The sequence below is a fragment of the Panthera tigris genome, chromosome D4 (genome assembly GCF_018350195.1).
Source record: "Panthera tigris isolate Pti1 chromosome D4, P.tigris_Pti1_mat1.1, whole genome shotgun sequence".
Classification (NCBI taxonomy): Eukaryota; Metazoa; Chordata; class Mammalia; order Carnivora; family Felidae; genus Panthera; species Panthera tigris.
Genome location: NC_056672.1, coordinates 69,994,202 through 70,011,924, shown reverse-complemented (window position 1 = coordinate 70,011,924; position 17,723 = coordinate 69,994,202). Strand labels below are relative to the sequence as shown.

The window sequence follows — 17,723 nt, the reverse complement described above, 5'->3', positions numbered from 1 at the left end:
CCAGCTGAGCCACTTCTGAGGAGAGAAACCCCCGAGGCTTGGGATTCTGAGTGACTCCATCCTGCCCCTCCCCTGTCCACCTTCCGGGCTTCCAACAAGAAGACCTTTCGTACATTCTGGAGGTACTTGTCCTCACAAACTTGATGCCACATTTTCAGGACTAAAATTTTCTTCTTCTAACGACATATATCGATCTATCTAACTAAAATGGCTGGTAATAGTTTAGCCTTTACTCTGTGTATTCTAAAAAAAACTGTTTGTGTATATACACATATTCACCCACCCACATATGTGTGTCTATGTATATGCACACACGCACATCACATACAGCTTCTTCTTAGCTAGTTTCCCCACAAGCAAAATTTAGTTAAGCTGCTCTCAGACCTCTTTGAGGGACATTAGGGTCCAAGCAAAGTACGGACCTCGGCCTTCAGGGCTTACGGCCGGTCTGTTTTCCCCGGCGACATTACTGGAGTCCCCAGGTACTCTCACAGACCTCATTCACTCCTCGGTATAAAGGCCGGTAGCCAGGTAGCTCTGACCCTTTGTGTTCTAAGACAGCTTGCACCTCAGGAGAAACAGAGGAAGCTCTTGAAGTTGATATTTGAGCCAGGGTTTGGTGGGATGGGATGGAGGGGGAGATTTGGTTCCAAGGCATCTCTGATCACCACCTTCCACCCCCGTCTCATATCTCTGGCTAGGTGTCCTGGGACCTGGTGTGACTACAGTTTTCAGTGCAAACCTATGTTCTTGGTCCAACCACTGGCCACAGGAGGGTCACTTATCTCCCAGATGGAAATGTTCAGAACCTGGTTGACAACCATAAAGGAACCCAACTCACCCTCTGAGCAGAGCAAGCAGGCAACACAAAGTGCAATTTTAGAGCACAGGGGTGCCCTCATTCAGCTCTTCTATACTCTGTCCTTTCCATTCCAAAACCCCCTGCTATAGTTTCCCCACGCAATAATTAGTACCCAGAGTAATAACTCAGGGTTATCTGGAAAAGTTTAAAGGATACAAATGTATTCTGTTTAGGAATAGAATTCCAAAGCTCTGGGAAAGGGGGCTGGCACTGAGAAAGGCCCCCTAGAGGAGGGTAGTGGTTACTGCACTGTAACACCACAGTGCAGGGAGCGGGGGTGGAGAGGTGCCCTGGGCTGGGAACCACCTACCTCTGAATGTTATCTTCCAGTTGTTTGACTCGGAATTCATCCTCTTCAGACTGCCGCCTCCTGGCTTCCTCCTCTTCCGCAGTTCCAGCGGGGATACCCTGCAGCAGCCATTTTTCCCGAAGCACTTTGGACTGTGGGAATGAGGGAAGAGAACAGACTAGATGGTACCTTTCAGTCCACAGCCTTCTCAGTGTGGGCGGTGCCTCGGTTTTAGCTCCGCCCCTCATCTGTGTTCACCTGAATTGCTGCCTTTGCCTCCTCACTAATTTGGCTCCCTACTTCCCTCCCCTGGGGCCCAACCCCTAGAGAGCCACCAGAGGGATTTATTTCTACATTTTCTACTATAAAAAGTTTTTGAAAACATGTTTTTCTAACAGAGGAAACTGAATAATGAATGCCACTGTACCTCATCTAGCTTTACAATGAGACAGTTTGCCGTATTTTCCCATATTTATCACCAAAGCGTTTTAAAGGAAATAACAAACATCATGACATTTCACCCGTAAGTATTTCAGTATTAATCTCTAAAACATAAGGACATTTTTCTGTGCAACTACAATTCCATTATATAATTTCTTAAGATCACCCAATATCAAGTCCATCTTAGGGTGTTTTTTCAAAAAGGTTAATTTATGTTATGGCTCTTCTTAGAAACTCTTTAATGGGGGCTCTTGGGTGGCTCTGTCGGTTGAGCGTCTAACTCTTGATTTCTGCTCAGGTCATGATCCCACTTTGCACTGACAGCTGGGAGCCTGCTTGGGATTCTCTCTCTCCCTCTCTTTTTCTCTATCCCTCTCCCCTCCCCCTCCCCCAAATGAATAAACACTTAAAAAAGAAATAAGCTTTTTAATGATTCCCAACCATACCCAGCAGTGGTCTCCAAATGGTATTAAAATAATGCACCCCACTTGTACCAGTGTACTAATATATTGTGGAGTGAAAGAAAAAGGCTTTGAGTCTCAGGTCAACAGTTCAGGAGGGAGCGATTACTGCTTTGAGAAGAGAAATGAAACAGCTCAAAAGAAAGGCATGAGGAAACTCCCTGAAACGAAGAGCAAGGCAAGGAAGGTGTGGAGAAGATTTTTGATTTGGGTTTCTATTACATGGTCCCTCGAAGGCAGATGGTGGCTATTGGATGTGTGCAGAGGCTGAACCCCGGGCATCATGGCCAAGCATCCCCTGGGCAGGTCAGCAATCCTGGGAATGGAGGCCTGAAAGGGTGCACCCCCAAGTCTGCCAGAAGCAGGGCATGTGACCAGTTTTTCCCGGGTCCTATAATGGCTTTGAAGCCACTCAACATAGATTATGCATAGAATAAGCACTGGGTTCCCTGGCTTCAGGCATCACTTCCATCAGAATCTGGTTTGACCTCGTCAGGCAGGCTGAGCAAGGTAAAACAAAGGGAACCCTTTTGATGGCTAAGAGCCAGGCTATGCAGAGCTTGGAGCCAATTAAATAGGATTTACAGAAATGAAAGAGTGGAATATTTCTAATATTGTGGACACAGAATTCATATTTCAGTTTCCTTTCTATAGCTCTTAGCAAAAGACAGACAATTCCGGAGGCTCTCATTTTTCTTGAGATTAAGCAATAAAAGTCACTTATTATAAAGCTATAAAATGAGTTACCAAAAATTGCCAACATTTAGTAATAGTAAGTTAGAATTCAGTAACGGTTCTGGTTCACCATTCTATTGAGAAATCCAGCAGCCACACAGGGCTGTGAAGACCCTGCTGGATGTATAGGAGCAAGTTTCAATGTTTAGAATTCCAACATTTCTGAAGGGACTTTTTTTTAGCAACACATCAGTACGGTGTCCAAGCAGCCATGGTGTTCACTGAATGATTCTTGCTTTTTATTTATAAATCTTTGTTGGTGGAGGCCTGTTTGATTACTCTTACAGTGCATAAAGAAGCATATTTATAGCACTTGACCTATTGCTTTCCATTCATTGAAGGCATGGGTCTGTGCATATGCAAGTGATTCATGATTATATGCTAAATGATTGTAGACAGGAACCACCCTCATCCCAACAGACTTAAACAGCTAAACATCATTGGTAACCTGGTGCCTGCAAATTTATTTACAACTACCACCAAAGACAGTGTTAAAAAAGTACTTTAAAAATTTATAGAGCATTGTTTAATAATATAAAATCATGTGTAAAAGTTCACAGTACCAGGGTGCTGGGTGGCTCAGTCGATTAAGCGTCAGACTCTTGACTTCAGCTCAGGTCATGGTCTCACAGTTTATGGGATGGAGCCCTGTGTTGGGCTCTGCTCTCACAGCATGGAGCCTGCTTAAGATTCTCCCTCTCCCTCTCTCTCTCCCCCTCTCTTCCCCCACCCAACTCGTGCACTCACTAGCTCGCGCTCTCTCTCTCTCTCTCTCTCAAAATAAATAAACATTAAAAAACTCACAGTATCATTTGTTGACATTGGTTGCTCTTTCTTCTGGGCTGAATTATGGCACCCTTTCCCCACCAATTCCTATGTTGAAGTCCTAACCCCTATGACCTCATAACATAACCATGTTTGGAAATAGGGTCTTTAAGGTTAAATGAGGTTATTGGGATGGGCTCTAATCCCATATGACTGGCATCCTTATAAAAAGAGGACATGCACAGAAGGAAGACCAGGTAAAGACACCTGAGAAAGATAGCCATCTACAAGCCAAGCAGAGAGCACATGAAGAAGCAAGCCCTACTGACACGTTGATCTTGGTTGGATTTGCCCCTTCCGGAATTGTGAGAAAATAATTTCTGTGGCTTAAGCCACCCAGTCTGTGGTGTTTGTCACAGCAGCCCTAGCAACTACTACATTCTCTGAAGCTTTATCACAGAGATGCTTCTTCCACTGGAAAGTGGGGATGAGTGGGTTAAACTGGTTTCTCTTCCTAAGTGGGTTATAGGAAAAAAAAACACAAACTCAAAAGCATTGTTCTCTACTCAAAATTCCCCAGATATCATGCTCACTTATGGTGAGAGGCTGGGCTGAACAGTGGTTAACAGCCTGAATTCTGGAGCCAGTCTGCCACTTACTAGCTGTGTGACCTTAGATAGTCTCCTCACCCTCATCGAACCTCAGTTTCCTCACCTGTAAAGTGAATGTGAGGACAGAGCCCATCTCAGGCTTGTCATGGGGATTAAATGCATTCATATGCTAAAAGTGCTGAACCCACATGTAGTACTAGAGAAATGTTTATTATTGCTGTTCATCCTGTTCCCCTGGCCTCTTCTCCCCTCGTCTGAGAAAGAGCAGGTAAAATGCTACCTGAGGAACCTTCCTCCACTACTGCTGGTAGGATGCATGGCTCTCTTCTCTGCCTCCTCTAGCAGACAGCATATTCCAGTACACTTTCATACTGTTCTCAAATTCTTTCTTTTTATATCTTTCCTCCTATGGACTCCCAGCTCCTCAAAGGCTGGGACAATTCTTCATTCTCTTTTGCATCTCATTGCTGCCCCTAGCCTAGCTCCAGGGAATGAATGAGTAAATGGGTGAGGTGGAAAAATCTTGATTTTTCTATCATGCTAATTCCTTGGGAGGGGGCTATCACACTTTCACTGGGCTCCCTCAGCTGAAAATGTTTGACACTCACCTAGTTCAACTTATAGAGGGTAAAATCCCTATTAGGATTTTGGGAGAGAGATCTACTGGCAACCTTGGTCTTAGAGTGTGGACCCTTCTGGAAAGGCAACCATGGACAGACCCAGCTTTCTCTACCCTAACAGGGATGTTGCACAGCTAGGGCTTCTTGGAACATGACACTGGCTGCTCCTGGGAATGTTCTCTCTGCTCTTCTGCACACTGTGCCTCCTGCCACCAAGAAAGTGTCTAACTCCCCATTTCTGGCTGATTTAGCCTTAGCCATCTGTCAGCACCTCTGGAAAGAGCAGCCTGGTGACCATGAACACCGAAAGCATATATGCCCTCGGATCTGTCTCTTCTTTGGATAAGCCAATGAGGTCACCAAAACATCCCCAACAGCTGGAGCCAAGAAGAGAGACGATAACAACAGGACAGTGGGTCTCGGAGAAGTCTGTTTCACAAAAGTGTTTTGATGTTTTAGAAACAAACAAATAAACAAAAAAGCAGAGTTGATTTTTTTCACTTGGACCCAAAGTGGTAATGCTGGGAAACCACCAATTCAAATACATTTACCACCAAAGATTCCCTTAACCTACACCAGATCCCCTCCTGTTGTCTCTGAGGGTCAGCTGTGTTATAGCCTTGGGACACAATGTACTTGTCCATTCTGATCACACATGCCCATTGGAAGCACTGGTTTCCCTGTAGTGTTCTGGCCTTTACTGGCTGCCTGAGTGTTTCAGAAGTAAGTGACAGAGTACAGCAGAAGTGAAAACTAAAAATAAAAACTTTTCTTTCTTATGTTCAAAGAGCATATACCAAAAACAGATACCATAGTTTACAGGTGGTAAGAACGGTCAACACTTCACATTTGTCAAGTGGATGTAACGATGAAAAGTCAAGACAAGGAAAGGGCAGGCAGAGAGCTGGCAGTGGGCAAACAGAGTCTTGACAGGGGCTCCTTGGAGGGAAGGATGGAGGAGACGCTGAGGTTCATCTGGCTCTTCCTCCACACATCTGTCCAGCTTCAGAAAACAAAAGGAGAACAGAGCCTCGCATGCTGCAGTATGCGTAGGGCTCACCAGGAGAGCTTGCACAGAACCCCATTCCCGGCGATGTTGATTCTCAAAGTTCAAGATAGGGTCTGGGAATTTGAATTTTAACAGGCTCCCACGTGATGCTGTCATTGACGCTGCTGGTCCAAGGACCTTGGTTTGAGTCACCCTTCACGAGAACCTGTGACTATCCAGATGTCTGGAGAATGCGTAAGCTTCGCCACTGGCTAGCCAAACACTGATCCGAAGAGGAGCTCTTCATCCTCCCAAAGGCTGTCTCTCCTCCTGCATCCCCATCTCAGGAGCAGTGGTGTCCTCATCCATTCCCTACATGCCAGGCACTCTGCCGGCTCCTGAAGACACTGCCTGGAAGACAGGCAGGTCCCCAACATCGCTGAGCCTTTGTCCCAATAAACAAGGGTGCAAGACCATTTCAGACTGTGATACCAGCATCGCAGGAAGTAGGTAGGACAATGTGAGAAACAGGGACCGATGGAGGACACTTTAGGTGGGAGAAGTCTCTGTGAGTACTTGAACATTTGAGCTGAGATCTGAGATCCAAGGAAGGGCATTTCAGGTGGAGAGACTGACAAATGTAACAGCCCAGATATGGGACAGAGTTTAGCATGTTTGTGGACCAGAAAGATCGCCCAAGTGGCTGGACCATAGTGAGTAGGGGGTGGGGAAGGGAAGGTAGAACAAGCTGAAGATGAAGAGGAAGGAAGGGGCCAGATTAGGTAGAGAACTGCAGATTTGCTAAGGAATTTGGCATTTGTCCTAAGTACTGTAGGAAGAAAACAGATTCAGAGGGACAGGATTACAAAGTATAACTGATTGGATTCTATTACATCATCAGGTAACAGAGCATGTTAGCTTCAAACAGAGGAGCAGCAGAAGCTACAGAAGGCATGAGGTGTATCTCAGAGGTAGAGTCAACATGACTTGCCGACAGATTGGACACGGGGGTTGAGGGAAAGGGTGCGATTAAAGGTGACAGAGATATTTGGTTTGAGCAAAAGGGTGGATGGTGGTAATGGTGGTATCATCATCCGGGGATTTGGAGAGATTAGAGGAAGAACAAGTGCAAGAGGAGCAGAAAACCAAAACTTCCATTTAGGGCATATGATGCTTGAGAAGCTTAAAATGGAAGCAAACCCATCTAAGTGGATATGTCAGGAAAACAGCTGAATACAAGAGCCTGGAGTTCAGGGGCCATCGGGACTGGAGACATCAATTTGGGAGTCATTGGTACATATGTGATATTTGAAGCAGTGGTACTGAGTGATGATGATGATGATGATGATGATGATAATCCTTATAGAACTCTTGCTGTTTTAAATACTTCACCTATAAATTCATTAAACTCTCACAAAAACCCCATAAGGTAGGTGCTAACATTAAGTAACTAACTCCTGGGCACACATTTAGTAAGACACGGCTCTGAGACTTGAAGCCAAATGGTGCACTCTGTCCAAGATGCCCAGGAACTCTCTTTTTCTCACACAGGATTTACAAAACCTTCAGGCACCGCTGACCTCCCCCTTACTCAGATGATCCCTCTCCAGGGTCTCTGACAGTGGGCTCCTCTCCCACTCACCCCTGACTTCCCACAATTAGGTGCTGTATCCTCTATTCATCCACAGTGGCTGATGCACAAGGCTATTGTTGAGGATGATAAATACTTGTTGAGTGAATGAATTATTAAAAAACCATGCACAAGCACTGTATTTTAGCAAATATAAAATCTTAGACTATTAAGGCTAAAGAAGACCTTAGAGATCATTTAATCAAACCTTTTCCCCCAGCTTTACTGAGGTACAATTGACAAATGAAGTTGGAAATATTTAAAGGATACAACATGATTAATCAAACTTTTTAAATCTACAGATAAGATACCTGAGATGACACAATTTTTCAAGGTGATACAGGAAAGCACTGAGGAATGTCTGGGTGATCACTGGGTGGTGGTGGGGGGCCAGATGGGCAGTGGGAGATGAATTGAGACTAATCAGTCTCCAATTTTTTTCCTAACTGTAAATTTTTTAAGTGTTTGTGTGTTTATTTATTTATTTATTTTTAATTATTTTAAAAAAAAATTTTTTTATTTTTGAGAGAGAGAGCACGAGCAGGGGAGGAGCATAGAGAGGGAGACCCAGAATCAGAAGCAGGCTCCAGGGTCTGAGCTGTCAGCACAGAGCCCAACATGGGGCTCGAACCCATGGACCACAAGATCATTACCTGAGCTGAAGTCAGTGACTTAAGTGACTAAGCCACCCAGGCGCCCCATTTTTTTAAATGCTTATTTATTTATTTTTAATTTTTTTAATGCTTATTTATTTTTTTGAGAGAGAAAGAGAGAGAGAGATTGAGACAAAGCACGAACAGAGGAAGGGCAGAGAGAGAGGGAGATATAGAATCTGAAGCATGCTCCAGGCACTGAGCTGTCAGCACGGAGCCCAACACAGGGCTCGACCCACAAACCGTGAGATCATGACCTGAGCTGAAGTCAGACACTTAACCGACTGAGCCACCCAGGTGGCCCTCTAACTGTAATTTTTATAAAGTCATATCTACCCATATTTTTACTTTATAATTCTGGCTTATAATTAGATAAGGCTTCCTCATTCTAGGGCTTTGAAAATATTTACCTGTGATTTCTTTTTACACTTTTATGAGTTTACTTTTTATTCCAAATCTCACATTCACCTGTCATCTGGGTCACACTGACACTGGATGTGTTGGCAGATGCTGTTGGGAATCTGGTGAAATCCCACCTAATAGAAAATGGCTTAAACACAACGTGGGGTGACAGCTGTGTTGTGTTTTTGATCATCTGTGTCCCCTCTCTGTTCTCCTTCTCCTTCCCCGGGACACTTCCCTTCTTCCCCATTGACTCCTGGGAAGATCTTGGTTTGGTATTGAGCTTTTGTTACATGATTCAGTCCACACAGAAGCCAACCCAAGACTTCCTAGAGGAAACCCAGTTCTAACTTGTACTCAATCTGTTCGTAGGGCCAGTGGAGATGGGGACATGCTGGGAAAAAGGATGCGATGTAGAGTTCCTTTACACTGTGTGCCCTGCCTGCCTAGTCAAGATTTTAAAATTTAAACTGGCCTGTCATACACACTAATAACCAAGAAAAGTCTAAAATTAGTGCTAAAGGTTCACAATAGCGAGAGACACTATAACATCTTTGCAGCAAGGCTCCTGGTACCTTCAGGCTATGCAGCAAATGACCTTGGTGGGTTTACAATAAATATCTCGCAGAGTCACAATTTAGTCTTTGATTTTTTTTTCATTCAATCTTCTTGAAAGAAAAGGCTGTAGTTTTTAAAATATAATGACAATTTTCATAGCTTGGATTAGAAAAAAAAAACCTCTAGTCAGGGTTCCCTGCTCATAAATAAATAATTCAAAGGCAGCTTATATATTGAAGATATGATATTAGCAATTTGATTCTGACAGTGCTGACTCTGTCATACAAACCTTTATAAATGTGACAGTTCCAAAGGGATTCATGTGGCAATACATACTGTGTGCCTACTCTTGCTGGGGCCTTGGACTGACCAATAAAATAGACAAATCTCTGGTAATTCGACCAAGAGACAAAAAGGAATATTAAATTTAGTCTGTCTGGTATAATATAATAGTTGATTTGTTTTTTAAACTCACATTATCGCAAGTCACACAATAATAACAATAAAAATAAATAATTGTTTCCATGGAATAAAAAGCCAAGACAATTCTTCAAAGGAAGAATAATGATGGCTCTTGCCTTATGACATATTATTAATACATATTATATATTAAAAAGCTAGAGGGATTAAATGAGGATGGAATCGGCACAGGGGTGGCAGATTCATGGAATTAAAAGAATCTGCAAATGGTAGACTTGAACATAAGAGAGAAATATGTCTATGATAAAGAAGACATTTAAGTCAGTGAGAAAAAGGATGAATTAATCAATAAATCATGTTGAGGCTCACCATCAGTAAAAAGTAAAGTTATTCCTATCTTATTTCCTATGGAAAAAAAATTCTAGATGGGTTAAAACTATTGGAAGGATAAGAAACATCACAGGTAAGTGTTTGAGATGGAGATGTTCTTTGCAAGGACAATATAAAAGTCAGATATGACAAAGCAAAAGAATTTAAGATGTGATTTCATAAAAATGACAAAGTTTTTATGAGAATTTAAAACAGCCCATCTACCAAAATCAAAAAAGAGGTCAAGGTTAACGTATTTTGGACCTGAATGTTAATACCATTTTATTTTACTCACAAGCTCATGAGGCCTGTTATCAAGGGTCACATACCTTACTCTACAAAAATATATCGGAGAAAAAGCATAGAAGGATATACCTCTGTGTGAGTTACATCTGGTTGACAAGTACATAGTTGTTATGTTTTTTTCTTTATATTTTCCTGTGCTTTAAAATTTTGCCTTTGCAATGATTGTCCATTCCTTTCTCTTTTATAAGAGAATCAGCAAAAAATAATTCAGCTACTAAAATTGCTTACTGGTACCATATGTGAGCACTTCTTGGAAATTCTTACATCACAAATATTAGATACCAAATATAGCTAAGATCCTCTAAAAAGAAATCTGAGTTTCCTTTGGTGAGGACTTCAAAGGACCTGGAGGTTTTCTAATCACTCAGGTGTAGTGGATATTTCAACATTCCACACTTTGGTCTTTCATTGCATTGTAGAATTTATTTATTGTCCATATATAAAGTAACAATATGCCATTTTGTGGCATTACTCACTGCATAGCCCTAAATATTGCAATTACCAAGAATATTAGCCAAATAAGCATCAAAACTATTGTCTTGCATTCTATTTATTTGCCTTGACAAGAGACCGATAAATCTATCTAAATAATTCATACCTCATTGCATGAGAATAAGTATCCAAAGACTATTTGATAATGAGAATTATGTCTTCATAAATATGAAATCTGATTCCAATGCTTTTCCATTTAACTTTGTACCAAGCACATATATTATTTTCCTTAGGGAGGATCTTAGATTTTATAAATTAGTGAAATAATTAATTATTGACACATTTCTTAATATTTTGTACTTCAAGGAACTACTAATAACCAATAATGTCTCCATATGCTCTCAATTTTCTGGAGTCCATGAAAATATATTTGTAATAAAGAGACGATAATTGGCATCTCTCTAGACAAATTATTCAAAATGGAACATTTCACTTGAAGGAAACAGTGTCCTAGAGAAGGCTTGGTTTTGGAGAAAGACATACCCTAGGGTTCAACTGGGGTTCCCTCACTTATAGTCTCTATGTTCTTGGGCAAATTACTTGACCTCACAAGTTTGTTTCCTCCCCTGTAAGACAGGGAAAGTAACACTTTGTGGCCATTATTGAGGGGATGTATGTAAAGTACCAGTACTAGTCTGAAGTACTAGGGACTCAGAAAAATCATGACTATTATCAAGGATAGGCAAAGGTATGACAAGGCTGCCGTGCCGCCAGGAGAAAGCTGGCCGGGTCTCTACCAAGAGGCTCACAGAGGAGCTATAACCCCAATGAACCTACTACCATCAAGGGGTGAGGCTGCCAAGCTCAAACCTGAATGATCACAGGGAAGATGACTCACACTATCAGGTTCCGTCAACAGCTAAATGATTTAAAGTAGAACATATTCCTTTCTGGTGCCTGCAGTGATCATATCTCTCAGTCAGGCACCACCAAAATAACTCAGTTATTTTGGGATGATGGGCTCAGAGCAAAGAGAGGCAGAGTCATGAGGGAAGTTTCACCTGAGCCAAGGTGAGGCTTGATGATTCTTCTGGCCTTACTGCAGACCCCGCCTCACCAGATACTTGGTACCTGCCAGAGCTGGAGTCTTTCTTAAACCACCTTTGGGACCCGTGAGTCTTTTTTTGCCCCATTGTTCAAGGCTAGTTATCCACCCCCACTGTTTACATGGCCTTTCCCCAGGGAGAAAATGACAGTGCATTGGTCTCCACTTACTAAATTGCCATCACTTTCAGTCATTTCTCCCCAGGTTACAGGAAGATCACCTAGGTAAAAGTGCTGGGTGTTCCCTTAGATAGCCAATTTCATCAACTATGTGAGAACTTTACCAACATGACTGTAAAGAAATATCTGATCCCCTTGTTTCCAAGTCTCTGAAGGAATCTCACTGATTCCACATGCAATACTAAGTCCTTTTTACTGTTATTTCTGTTGTTGGATAGATGGAAGGATGGAAGGATGAAAAGATGGATGGATGGATGGATGGATGGATGGATACTGTGCTGGAAATCAGCAATGAATGAGTCCTTGACATCTTATAAGAAGTATCTGATAAGAAGTGGGATAAAAAAAAAAAACCCCAAAACACCTGATTTGATATATTTATTGCCTGACTTTTGATTCAAGGAATGCAAAAGCAAAGAACCACACTGAGCTTAAAGAGGAGAGGGGCTGTCTGGTCAAAGACATAAAAAATCTACCTTTAACCAAGAATTCACTGAGCTTCTGGTACATTTTGGTCTCTTGTAAAGAGTGAGTCGACTGCACTGTGAGCCAGAGTCCCAGCTCTGTCCAGACTGACCTTGAAAAATCCACTCGGTTCTATTAAGTGCTTTTAAGTCCCCCTCTCTGTAAGAAGAAAATACTAACTTCAGCCCTCAATGCTTCCTCAGGGATGGTTTAAGGGAAGAGTAACAGCATGTGGGTTATACTGTAAGCTTCTACAAAGAAAGGTCCATAAACAGATTTACACAATGAGTAAAGAGAAGTGGGCAATATTCTCAGCATCACGCTGCTTTTCTTCATTTTAAACACATCTCTCTGGTTAAAGTTGATAGTAAACTGATAAATATGCTAAGCAGATTTAGGTCATGCTGCTATTTGAAATCAGCTTGCTGATAATTCTCATCTCGAGGATTCATTTAGCACAACCCTAATCTAGAGAAGAATGGAAAATACAACCACAAGGACCCATCGTGTTTAAAAGAATCAAAATTAGCTATACCTGGCATCACCCTGAAGAGTCAGCCCCAACCTTCCCAACCAGCCCCCTGAGCAATGCACATCTGCACATGAATGTCACGGCAACTCGAGTGAGCAGGAGAAGGACTTCCCTAAAAAAAGCCCAGAGCAGGAGAAGGCATGCAGAAACTTCCAGCTGGCCCCTGGAATGTGTTCACAGTATTCTGCAAGCCTGCAGAAAGCAGCATTCCACAGCCCGTGGAGTTCTTGTGTCAGTGACAGAGCTTTCTCGTACGCTGTACTCAATTATGATGCTTAAGTGCAATACGTTTTAAAGAAAAATAAATAAATAACCCCCGCCTCTCTCTTCTCCGGTGCGATGGAGACCCAACCAAGTCAAATCATTGCAATGCCATCTTTTGACCCACTGCCCATTCTAAGAGAACACTTCCAAAATTGTTAAAGTAGAAATAAAATGAATGAATCATCCGAAACACACAGCATTGCTCTTTTATCAGATCGCAGTGCTTTCCTCTCCTTCTCTCCATATCAAGAAAGAAAATATTAATATGTTTAATGTGTCCAAGAACATGATGTTCAACGTATCCTTGGGAACCTCTGAACACACACGCACACACACACACACACACACACACACACACACAGGACCTAATGCACTGAGACGCAGCCCCGGAACACTGCCTCACCCACCATGTGGAAATTCTCATCCAATTTCTATATATAACCAGCGCATTTCACATGCACACACCAGCCCCCAAACCCGTCCACATGCACACTATAATCTCATCAGGCTCACAGACACTGGAATGCTGTAACAATGCCCTGGGTTTGAGAAATTCACAAGAAAAGCCAAGAGATGGTTTCCTGACTGAATGAAAAAAAACTCGTGCAGTCAGCAGCAAAGCCTTCACGCCAGGGCAGCCTCTGCCCGGCTCTCTGGGGTGTGATCTGCATGTCTAATAATGGAACAGGTTCGTGGGATCAGCCTCTTACCTTGGAATGCTGCAGCAGAAGTATCTGCTCGTCAAGCTCTTGTCGCTTGCCTTCTATTTCAGTCTGCCTCTTTCTTTTTTCCTTGAAAATAAAAGAGAGAGAGAGGCTGTAAGAGTAGGTGGGTGTTGGCTCCAGGAATTTTAAGGCCGGAAGCAGCAGCAGCAGCAGCAGCAGCAGCAGCAGCAGCACACATGTGTATAGACACTTCCAGAGATGCTGGGCACACGCACGGTGTCACCTGCCCCTCCGCCTCCAGCCGCTTTCTCCTAACATGTCTGCTGTGGGCTCGGCGAGTGGGAGAGTCTCCTCAGTCAGCCAGGCTGCAGCAATTTAATCCAGAAGAAAAGGCGGTTTCTACACACTCACACATACACACACACACTCACAGAGTCATGTTCTATGCAGTGTTAATTTGGAGACAAAGAATAAAAATGTCTCAACCGAAAAGACAGAGGATGTTATAAACTGCAAATATGATAGCATGTAACAGTGGGGAACTGTAGGGTTAGCTTCCTTCTATGGAAATCATATACACAAATAATCCAACATAATTTCCAATTTCCTAGGACAAATCATCCCACTGGACATCACAAACAATGCAAATTGATGGGCGGTCTTTGCTTAAACTAGTCTTGGGGGGAGCATTGCATGTGGGTGGGGCTCACTGAGGTTACGGTAAATATGAAATCTGAAGTTGGTCTGCCTGGATCGGACTCCCAGCTCTGCCATCTGCTACCTATGTGACCTCTGGCAAGTTCTTTTACTTCCCTGGGTCCGAGCCTTCTCTCACATACAGAGGAGATCATAATTTGTCCTAAACCTTATGGCTGCGGCAGGGATGAAATGAGACGATACATGTAAAGGACTTGGAACAATAGCCTGGCACATAGTAAATGCTCAATAAATGCTATTTATTATTATAATTGTTGCCACATGGATACTTGTACGTAATGCCTAGAGGCTGGTTTTAAAGGGATGTAATTCTCCTGTATTCGGAGCATAACCTTCCCACTGGAATGCACACGTAATACTTTTCTTCTCCCTACTTCTCAAATGCAGACAATAAACATCATATAAATGTGACTCATTTAAGAACAAAAAGGCCTGCCTTTAATGATAGCTTACTTGTTCCACATTTTGTTTCCAAAGTGCACACTGGGAAGGTTTGCTGAGACATTTACTGCACTGGCTTATTTCCCTTTACTCTCATATGCAGGGGGAAACGTGCTAGACAGACATAGTGGCATTCTACAATACGACAGCCAATTCCTGGAGAGGACAATAATGTGGAAGGCTGGCTGCTGGGCTCTGTGTTAACGGAAGCCTTTATTTTCCGTAGTTGCTATGTTTCTGGGGATGTGCCTGCACCACAGCTATTCAAGTCAACATAGCAATAATTAGTGTTATAACCAAATTCTTCTGTGCAATGCACAGACTTTTAAGAAACGTTAGTTTATCATCTCAAGCCACTGGGAGACATGATATCCAAGTCAGGGACATAACCCTTCTTGCCAAAGTGAGGCCCGAGGATATTTTAGGAACTCACCATTTACGAAGAACTCTGATCAGCGCTGTGTTATTGATGCTGCTTCATTCCAGAGTGTGTGTAAATATGTATAATATGTGACCGTAGATGGGGAAAGTGAGGCCTAATGAGAAGAGCACACTTATCCAGTATCTCAGAGGTACCATGTGATAAGACAAGGACTTTCCGAACCAGTCACTATCTCTATATCCTAGGATTCCTCCAGGGCAGGTGTACTGTGCTTTATCTTTCATTCCCACCGGCGATCAAGATACATAGTTGCCCAAATTTAAGTCCAGCACCAAGAGATAGTGCATCATGGACACAAGACGCTGATGACACAATACTTCCATCAATGGGAACTGAGTGCTATGTATTCATTAGAGACTGGACATTTGCGCCCTCCCCCAAAATTCATATGTTGGAACCTAATCTTCAAAGTAATGGTGTTAGGAGGTAGGGACCTTTCGGAGGCAACTAGGTCATGAGAGTGGAGCCCTCACGAATGGGATTAGTGCCCTTACATGAAAAACCCGAGAGCTCTTTTGCCCCTTGTACCATGTGAGGACACAGCAAAAAGATAATGGTCTATGAACCAGGAAGCAGGCCCCCACCAGACACTGAATTTTCCAGTGCCTTGATCTTGGACTTCCCAGCCTCCAGAGCTATGAGAAACAAATTCCTAATGTGTATAAGGCACCCAGTCTATGGTATGTTGTTATAGAAACCTGACTGGACTAAGTCAGGGTTCTAATTACACATCTGGTCATTTGCAAACCTAGGCTTTCCCACCTCTGTGCCTTTGTTCACATAGAAAATCCTCACTCCAGAGTTTCCCACCACTGGATTAGTGAACTATGCCTTGAATAGAGAAAATATCACCAGAGGGTACAGGCAGTGAACCTCTACATGTTCAAGCTGTAGACTCATCGGTGGTCCCTGTGAACAGATATGATCATGAAAGATGCAGGTTTTCAGTTAGTTCATTTAGAATGGGGGGGGGGGGGGGAATTAGGTAGATACAAATGGGCAGCACATTCCAGGCAAAGAGAATTGTGTGAATAAGGGTAGAAATATACTGCATATTCCAGGGACAATGAAGAGGGAAATCTAATTGAAGTGTACAGCTTGCTCTTTGGAATAGAGATTAATGATTCAAAAGATTGGCTAGGACTAGACCATTGAGGGCCTTGAATGTCAGGCCAAGAAGTTTGGATTTCATTCCACAGACAATATAATATTGTGGGGTTCTAAGCAAGAAAGTGACATGGTGAAAGGCATTTTAGGAACACTAATCTGGCACCAGTGTATAGGATGGATTAACAGGGGTCGGGATACTTTTTCTATAAAGGTCCAGACAGCAAATATTTTAGGTTTTGTGGAACATACAATCTCTGTTGCAACTACTCAAAGCTGCCATTGCAGTGCAAAAGTGACATAAGCCAATATATAAATAAATGAGCGTGGCTGTGTTCTAATAAACCTTCATTTACAAACAGAGGTGGGAGGCCAGATTGAATCTGCCAGTCATAGTTTGCTAACCTCTGGATGAAAAAAAATCACCAAATGTCTTAGGAGGATGGTACATTCACCCTGCAGTGGGGTGTATGGGTGGGGATGGGTAAACTTAAGCCCACCCTGGCTTAAAGCTGCTCCAATCTGAATGAAAAGAAAAGGACAAATACAGGAACCAAAACTGATGAGACTCAGAACTAACAGGATCTTGGGGGGCAGGCAAGGCAGTGTCTTAGCTTTCAGCCATGCGGACCAAAGCAAGCTGGTGTGGGAACTGGCAACAGTGGGAAAGCAACACTTTTCCCATTTGTGCCATATTCATATATTCCTTGAGGAAACCCTTTACTGGGTTGAAGCTCAAAAGCAAACAGTTGTTAATATATAATATAAACCAGGCACCAGCATCAGCATGTTCATATCTGCGTTCTGTCTGCTAAAGACTCGGGCTTGGCCTCATCATAAGGACCCTTTGTACATCCATGGCTGTAACAGGATTCTTTGATTAGTCGAATCCCCCTCCACGGTGATGGGGTTAGGTCCTAAAGTCACTCTTAACCCAACAAAAGAGGTAAGATGTGCAGCCAGCCTCTGTATGGAATTAGTTATGAGCCAAAGTCTGGCAAGTTCGGGTAGGGCACCATTGGGTCCTAGGCACTCGCTGCCTGCTTGGACTGCTGAGGTCCGAGCTGCGCTCCTTGCCTGCTAGCTTGCTGCTTTCTAGACTTCTTCCTTTATCAAAGCAAAACCACTAACTCTTGGGCCCTCTTCTCACTCCAGACATGTAGACTACATGATTCCCTTTAGTCTCATCAACTATACAACCTGTGCGTTGATAACTTGCCCATTTCAGCCTAGATCTCTCTTCGGAGCTCCAAATTCCCATATC

At 42.9% G+C, this 17,723-nt stretch overlaps 1 protein-coding gene across 8 annotated transcripts in view; it reads right to left on the bottom strand.

Moving 5' to 3' along the window:
* Nucleotides 1-17,723, bottom strand: part of PALM2AKAP2 (PALM2 and AKAP2 fusion) — a 505,394-nt gene that overhangs the window by 247,839 nt on the left and 239,832 nt on the right. For all 8 annotated transcript variants that reach the window (XM_042965227.1, XM_042965226.1, XM_042965217.1 and 5 more), the window contains 2 exons: nucleotides 13,798-13,878; nucleotides 1,173-1,303 (listed from right to left, as the gene is read on the bottom strand). In XM_042965227.1, the coding sequence (XP_042821161.1) occupies nucleotides 1,173-1,303; nucleotides 13,798-13,878 (212 nt within the window). The remainder of the gene's footprint in view (nucleotides 1-1,172; nucleotides 1,304-13,797; nucleotides 13,879-17,723) is intronic.